Consider the following 8620-nt stretch of genomic DNA (forward strand, 5'->3'; position numbering starts at 1 on the left):
ACCTATGCTGAACAAAGCACGACAGGAGACAGCCTGGGGTTCCGAGTTCCGACTCCGACAGCCTGGCAGCCTGACTGACTCATTCCACAATAATATCTAAAAATGTAAACGAATAGAAGTCGGAATAACTTTCTGAATTATGTATATCAAATAGACATAGACCAGCTGTGAGCTGAGGCCCTGAGACTGACGGGCCTGAGGCCCTGACTGACCTCCTGAGGCTCCTGTGAGACAATTTTTAAATCAATTATCATACATATCAAAATATATCATTTGATCATTCGATTTACCATAAATCGTATTTTGGTATTCACTTGTGAGAGTATATATTCTTCGTAGTGTAACAACATTTCTGCACTAGCACAGCGGTATTCTACAGTACCACTCAAGATCTATCGGTTCACAACGTCAAAATTAAACATGGACCGCGAATCTCAGAAAAGCGCACAGCAATATCGGCCAGCAACTCGTGTTGTTAGTGTCGATGCCAATCCTGCAGATCCATACAATCCAGCCTCTACTCCTATCTATCAGACTGCTACTTTCAAACAGTCCTCGGCTGTATCTACTGGAGAATATGATTACACACGGAGCGGTAACCCTACGCGCACTCAAACAGAAAGGCACTTAGCTAAGCTTATGGATGCACAGCGTGCACTCTGCGTCACTAGCGGGATGACTGCGCTGGATGTTATTATGCGCGTTTTAAGCGCAGGGGACGAGGTGATCGCCGGTGTAGATCTATATGGAGGTTAGTGTTTATATACGTGATAGAGAGTATTTTTTCTTCAACCCTTGTTGTCTTATTTGTTTTGCTTCTGGTAGCGCCCGCTTCTTATCGTCGTTTGTTTTCTTCAAGACAATTATTTTATACTCCCGGTATTCTTAGGCACAAATAGACTGCTTAAGTTTTTGGAAAAATCCAAGATCAATACCGTTCATGTAGACACCTGCTTGGTTGAAAACGTAACGTCCGCGATCACAAGCCAAACCAAAATGATTCTACTGGAGACACCCACAAATCCCTTAATTGGTGTTTGTGACATAAAAGCAATCGCCGAGATTGCCCATGCACGAAATGAGGTAGGTCAAATCATGAGTCTTTTTGCAGTCGCTCTGTTTCTTCTTATGGCAATTACTAGTGCCATGTATACTGCTAATGCCATGTATCATATAGTATACATTTCCAGGATATTTATAGGACTTGTTTGGTACTTTTCGAGTTTTAATGTTGTTTGTTTTTGGGGATTACTTTCATCTGTATAGGAGATAATTGTGGTTGTGGACAACACGATGATGACACCTATTCTACAACGTCCTCTTGAGCTTGGCGCTGATATCGTGTATCACTCTGGGACAAAGTATTTGAGTGGACATCATGATCTAATGGCTGGCGTTATTGGCGTAAAGAAAGAAGCCCTTGGCGATCAGCTGTACTTTGTTATTAATTCTACGGGTGTTGGCCTCGCTCCTTTCGAGTCATGGCTGCTGATGCGTGGTGTGAAAACACTGGCTGTTCGCTTAGAGAAACAGCAAGCATCGGCAATGAAAATTGCAAACTATTTAGAGTCGACTGGCTTGAAGGTAAATTATCCCGGACTCAAAAGTCACCCGAGTTACGAGCTACACAACAAGCAAGCCTGTGGCGGCGGCGCTGTGCTGAGCTTCGAAACGGGCTCTACCATGGTGTCCCAACAAATTGTAGAGGGTTGCAAGCTTTTCACTATCTCCGTGAGTTTTGGCTGCGTAAATTCATTGATCAGGTATGTGAAAAAAAAAATTGTAATATGAAGACCTTTGTCGAGTTCTATGTGGTACCCGGTTGTTCTGCCTTTTTAAAATTCTTTTTTCAATCAGCTTATATCGCGTTTTGATTTTTTTTGATTTGAAATTGCAGTATGCCATGCCGTATGTCCCATGCGAGCATACCTCCTGAGGTACGGAAAGAAAGAAATTTAGCCGAGGACGTGATTCGTCTGTGTGTAGGTATTGAAGATGTACGAGATCTTATCGAAGATCTGGATCAGTCACTACGGGCAGCGAATGTGATATAGTTTAATGAAATACAAGTCGACTTGGTAGTATTGTAAAGAGCTGCCGGTTAATAGAAATGCAGCTCATTCTAAAACATAATATAAAACTGGCGGTGGTAGATGTCTGAGCCAGACATCGTAGCTTAGCGTACACCCCAGTATGAACCAGAAATGCGATTTCAGACGAGGCCTTTTTTCTTCAGTATCAACCAGAGAGATACAATTTTAGAAGCACTTACACTATGTAAAATTGAATCAAACTTTTGTTTTCTATCGAGTATCAGGGTCTGAAAACGCAGACCGTCTGCTCGCGTAAATGTCATCATTTTAGTAGATCACTTCGCTTCATATAACGTCGCTTTAGATAACGTTCTTAAATGATCATTGCACCCTGTCCTCGGGCATGAATGGAGGGATTTCTCTTCCTTGCGCGGAATGTACTTGCAAGATCCACAGCGTACTCCATATTTTTTGTATCGGATACCGCATGCATTGCAGTATGGGACGCCGTCGGGCGAATCACGCCACATGGGCGTATTGGAAGTCGAGCACGAAGCGCACTGCTTACGGACAGTACTCGTGGTTCCGTCGCCAATGATTGATGAGCCGCCACTTTGGCGACCAATAAGCGACTTGTATCTTTTACATTTCTTTGGTGATTCGAAGATGTCGTCCTTCTCTGTTAATTTACGATCTCTCGTCCCTCTTCTGATACCACAAATGTATTGCTTTGAGTTGATTTCTTCTAACGCACCCCATATTGTCATAGATCCATTGCTTTCTAGAGCTCGGAGCGAGCTGGTGCTTTCGCTGTCATATCTGTTCCTGTTCCGCGGCCTCGTGGCTTGTGCGCACTCATCCCTCACTACCGCTACACACTGATGGCACATCAATCCAGCTTCTAATATACAAGTGTCCTCAGCATCTGTACAAACAGTAACTGTGCTGCTTTTTGGCAGATTCATGGTAAACACAACGCCGGGCGTGCCGCCGAGTTGCGGTTCACTTTTCTTTGGACGAGACTGCTTGCGCACGTACCTCCGATGAGAAACCTTCACTTCAGGATCTTCAACGCTTTCATGTTCTTTTTGCTTCAACGTTAATTTTGCGTGATTGACTACCCAGTCGGCGGTGTGAAGAGCCTTTTTCGCCGTTGTTTCGATCCTACTGCTCCCCACTTCAAGTAGCACGCAACGGCCTGACGTGACTGAGATTGCCGTTTGTGACATCGAGCTGCCATTTCTCGAGCGATAAGGACTGTCTGATCTAAGAATAGCGCTAGTGGCTGATGACGGGGAATAAGTAGAGATCTCTGCTCGACGACTATCAAGCATAACTACAGTATCTTCATACATTAATATTAAATATGAACGAACATTGCTTGGAACCTCGTCTTATTGATCGTATCAAGAATGCCGCAGATTTTGAATTGTTGTTTTGATCGTAGCCTTCAAAAATCAAAAATGGACATTTTGACACGTATGAAAAAGCTGAAAATCTGTTATCACGTGAAAGGATCAACGTCCTGTGGCTGACGGGTTTGTTACCCACAAAACCCAAGACACCAAAAATGCGCGGTGTCAATATATAATAATATATACTTAAAAACAAATGAATTCATATTGATATTATAGAGACTGAGATAAATATAATGCTATAGAGGGAATGCGCGTTTGTAACTATTGATCCACATGATTGCACGAATACACAGAGACAGAGATAGAGACAGAGAGAGAGAGAGAGAGACAGACACCTATATATGTACACACACACATATATATATACATACACACACACACACAAACACACACACACACATATATATATATATATAGTATACTACACACACACACACATATATATATAGTGTATATACACACACATATATATATATAGTATTATATATATATATATATATATATATATATATACACACGCACACACATATATACATACACACATAGAAAATACATACGCACACACACACAATATATACATATATATATATATATATATGTATAGATATATATATAGATATATATATAGATACACACACACACACACAAACACACACACACACACACATATATATATTTATATAGATGACTTGTATAAGCGTGTGTATTCAACACACGCACTATACACACAGACAAAATTTCAGACGTAGACGCAGATACACACACACACATACCTACAAACACACGTACACAAACACATTCACACAAACATACACACACATACAATAACACGTGTCAACACAGACACACAAACACACGTGTACAAACACACACACATACACGTGTACACATACACACAAACACAATAGAAAAACCGTAGACACTATATGTACGTATGCATTATGAACTTGTAAATACACAAACACGAATAAATACTAAATACAAATATACACTACATACATAAACATCCACATACACTATATATATATAGATATATATATCTATAAACATACACTCACATAATGTATATATATATATAAATATATACATAAATATAATTTAATAAATTATATATATATATATATACAGAGAAACGCACACCACACACATACACTATATATAATAATACTAAATATAATAATAATAATAATAATAATATATATACATACAAATATAAGTGTACTTACACACATACACATAATATATATATATATATAAATATAATTAAACACATATCTACATACACACACACACACATATATATATAAATATATATATACATGCACACACACACACACACATATATACATATATACATATTCTGTATGTAAGTATTTTCTTAATTTATGTATGTATGTATGTATTTATTTTGTATGTATGTATTTATTTTGTATGTATGTATGTATAGATAAATATAGATGATAGATGGATGGATGAAGGGACGGATGGATAGATGGATGTATGTATGGATAGATAGATAGATAGACAGATGAATAGATAGATATAGAAAGAGTTAGACAGACACACGCGCACACACAGACACAGACACAGGCATCTATATATATATATATTATTGATGTCACATTATTATTGTATTGTATGCATACTCAAAATTGCCCAAGTTCATATATCTAATCATAATTAAACTTGGTGACTACTTCACTCACGTGTGTTTGATACGGGTATGTATATACATGTGAAATACATGGATGCCAAATAAAATAAATACTTAGAGCAGCTGGCCGTGTTCAGTAGGTTTCTTTGTAATTGTGGTGTAGAGTTGCCCACCAATCAGTCTTGTAAGCATGCTACTGAGTTTATTTTTCTTCACCGTCTCCTAATTTCGCCTGCTTGGTAGTTTCTCGGCCACCTTGGCTGTAATCAAAGAAAGAAAAGGATATAAGGGAAGCTATAAACTGCCATAACTACAAAGTAAATCGAAGATGGACCTCAACTTAAAGTATCAATAGGTACAGCGCATACATGGTAATCAGAAGCACACAGGGCCTCAACGCTCTGGTCAATGATCATATTATGAAGCAAATGCAGTGTCAAACGTTAACTAAAATAAATAAATATCTACCAACTATGGAAAATTTGACATGCAGGCGTAGATATTGCTACCTTTTTTTGGCACGCGGCTTCGGCCCCCAGTTAGCGGTGGGGTTCATAGGGAATCGTTTGAGCTTCAGACCTATGGATGGCGGGAATGCTCCCTCATGCCTCTTGAAGCTAATATCATAAAATTCTTTAGGTTCGTCGAATTCGATCATAATGTCGTCCCTATTTTTACCCTCACTAGTAGCTTCCTTTATCACTTGCTCGAGTTGCAAACGCGTAAGACTTGTAGGCATCTGTCGCAACTTGAACGCTGGCGACCCCTCCTTTATCTGCTGCGACTCAGATCCAGACTCTGGCAAGGTCGCCCATTTCCTATAGATGGCCCAGATAAACTCTGGCGGCGCGTCTGTTTTGAAACCAGTATCTTTGCAGTGTGTGCTTGACACGCCAAATCCACCGTTGAGAATTGCAGACCAAATTTTCTCTCTCTTAAACCCGGACGACCGACAAGCTGACGCGCACTCTCCGACATCATAGTAGAAAGGTGTTTCGATTTCCTCTTGTGCTACCGTGAGCATTCCCAATATCCGATCGAATGTTCCATAATTAGATTTGTTCGCTTTCGCATGATCTATTATCTTGTTGACGAATGCTTTGTTGTGAATGGCGCCATTCCATGCCGGTCCGCCAGTTTTAAACGAAAAGCCACAGTTCTCACACCTTCGGTCGATAATGGGACCAGTGCCAGCTGCGAATTTAGGGCCTTTCTCGGACATGTGGTACTTGCCTACTTGCTGGAGATAGAATGAGTTGCATCCCTGGCAGTGATACACTAAGGATCCCTTGCTGCAGGAAAAAGTCAAAGCAAAGGCCAAGAAGACATGTCAGTATCAGAGCACAATCATAGCATATAATTGGTAGCATTTACAGCTTACCAAATGTGCGTGCAACGGAAGACACGGATCGCGTGTGTATTACCTTGCAGATTTCTTAACCTCCAGAGGTGACGTGTATACCCTGACGAAGACGCGGAGGTAGAAGTCTATGCTTAACGAAACCATCGGCACGATGTAGCGCTTGTAACGCGCAGCTTGCGTATTGATACATTGTAGCAGAATGCGCAGGGCCTGTTTAGAGAACAGATAAGGTAATGAGGTAGAGGTGGAACTCACGTTTCGGATACTCGCAATAGCCGATCATGAAAATTAGAATGTTGCCTGATGATGCCTGGCCCGAAATCGGGTGACCATCGTTGTGGTACAACAGCAATACAGAAAAAGGCGTCTTGTATACCATTTCGTGGCAGTACGGAGCCTTTATCGGCATAGAGCCGTACTTCGCGTACCCAGCTTCCGAGTGATTACCAGCCAACACAGCCATGTCTGTCGCAGTCACACACAGTAGACCTGATCAGAGAGAAGAAATACACGCCCACGGTCAGAGTACAATTTATTTTTGATCTCTTAGGGTAAGCGAAAAAGAGCTTTGCACGTGTTCAACACTTGTTATGGATTGATTTGCAACAACATTGATACTGAAATAAATACTCACCTCCTTCGGCAACAGCCTGAATGGCGCCATCTAGAAACGTGGTGGGTGACCCATAGGGATCCAAGTCGATGACATGGAACTGATCTTTGCTATTACGATTTTTGTAACACACCATAGCGCAATCATCTGTGAAGCGAGAGTGAGATTAGAGGATTTAAATACTAAGAATATGCTTCAGCACGTCACATAAAGATTGCAGAATTTATCTGGATGTGGTGATTTTACGCATTGTAACTACAGCTATCTTCAGTGTTAGCTTCGTCGATAGATATTAGAAATGAATTCAAGCCCAAATAAATCCCTTGGTAACAGAAAGCATGTGAGCCACTAGTAATCACGTGTACAAGTTGGTACAACACGACTAAAGTGGAACTGTATAGAACTTCAGACCATTGCGCAATACCGTGATTAGGCTGCACTAGTCCCTCTGGAATTCCGTTGAATTCGCAATTCTTAGCGATAGTCTTCACTGCCTCCGCAGAAAAATCATTCGCCACGATTGTTTTGACGTTGGGAATCTACAGTAGGAAAGCGGATACTCAGCGATAAGAATGTAGATATTCAGCGACAAGGAAAAATATTGCCTAGACTGTTGATCTACAATTGGTATTATTCATCAAGGACATCAGACGCAAATAGAACAAGTCTTTCTATAGAAAAACGACAATAAACCAAATAGGACAGGATGGTTCTAGGACTAGACGGCATCTAAGACCAATAAGTATCGAACACGATCTTACCGCTTATTGAATACAACACATGCAAGACTCGTCAGCGACTTTGACAAGTGTTCGATTTAAATGAAGAGTGACAGGATTATAATCTCATGGGAATACACATTTAGTCCGCATACTTGTACACAACTAAACATCAACATACCTCCTTCGCGAAGCGCATGGACCGCAAACCAGTGGCAGACAATCCTTCGAGTATCCGAATACCACGAGCCGGTTCCGTGGGATCCCTCCACTTAATATTTTTGGCTTCAACTCGAGCGATCTTCTTTAGCAACTCAGCCTTCTGTTCTGCGTACAGAGTCTCTTCGAACATACGGATAGTGGCTATGCTCAGATCGCGGTTGAACTCTTGTACGGGATTGTAAAAGACAGAGCTATCAGCAGGGAATAGACCATTCGCTTTCCCCTCGACTATAACTGTGAAACCTTCTGGCGGCGTGGGTGTATCCGTGATACTATCATTGTTCATTGTGTTGGTGGGCACAATCGCCTCTGGCTTTGACTCTGCATCATTCATGCTAGATGATATACTTTGCGATATAAACCTTGCTGGAATTCTGGTCGTTACCAGTTTAAAGGTAGAAATGTGATCCAAGAACGATGGATCTCTTGTATATGTAGGTGCGATACGAGAGGGATGTGAAGGCAGCCCGGCTCGCTTACAATTACGCAGGATCCCAGACAACAGCATGGAATTAGTATGTGATAATTATGATGTGATAGTGTTGTAGAAAATACTGTGCTTCAAGTTCCCGTGGGGGTTCACATGCCCCGTAGGCCG

At 41.0% G+C, this 8620-nt stretch overlaps 3 protein-coding genes across 3 annotated transcripts; 1 reads left to right on the top strand and 2 right to left on the bottom strand.

Moving 5' to 3' along the window:
- Positions 1 to 307: 307 nt before the first annotated feature.
- On the top strand, positions 308 to 2322 carry SARC_00807 (cystathionine beta-lyase, chloroplastic). The gene is made up of 4 exons (XM_014305490.1): positions 308 to 751; positions 890 to 1083; positions 1267 to 1763; positions 1898 to 2322. The coding sequence occupies exons 1-4, from the start codon at positions 421 to 423 to the stop codon at positions 2052 to 2054; spliced, it is 1179 nt and encodes a 392-aa protein (XP_014160965.1). The 5' UTR covers positions 308 to 420; the 3' UTR covers positions 2055 to 2322.
- A 46-nt stretch (positions 2323 to 2368) lies between these two features.
- On the bottom strand, positions 2369 to 3367 carry SARC_00808 (hypothetical protein; the record flags this gene model as incomplete). The annotated part of the gene is made up of 1 exon (XM_014305491.1): positions 2369 to 3367. The coding sequence occupies one exon, from the start codon at positions 3365 to 3367 to the stop codon at positions 2369 to 2371; it is 999 nt and encodes a 332-aa protein (XP_014160966.1).
- A 1884-nt stretch (positions 3368 to 5251) lies between these two features.
- SARC_00809 (hypothetical protein) lies at positions 5252 to 8532 on the bottom strand (the record flags this gene model as incomplete). The annotated part of the gene is made up of 7 exons (XM_014305492.1): positions 5252 to 5365; positions 5615 to 6397; positions 6530 to 6678; positions 6845 to 6957; positions 7103 to 7228; positions 7506 to 7620; positions 7982 to 8532. Coding segments are annotated over 7 exons (1895 nt in total), but the record flags the coding sequence as incomplete, so codon positions are not given.
- Between the last annotated feature and the right edge of the window lie 88 nt (positions 8533 to 8620).

This window comes from Sphaeroforma arctica (genome assembly GCF_001186125.1).
Source record: "Sphaeroforma arctica JP610 unplaced genomic scaffold supercont1.28, whole genome shotgun sequence".
Classification (NCBI taxonomy): domain Eukaryota; class Ichthyosporea; order Ichthyophonida; genus Sphaeroforma; species Sphaeroforma arctica.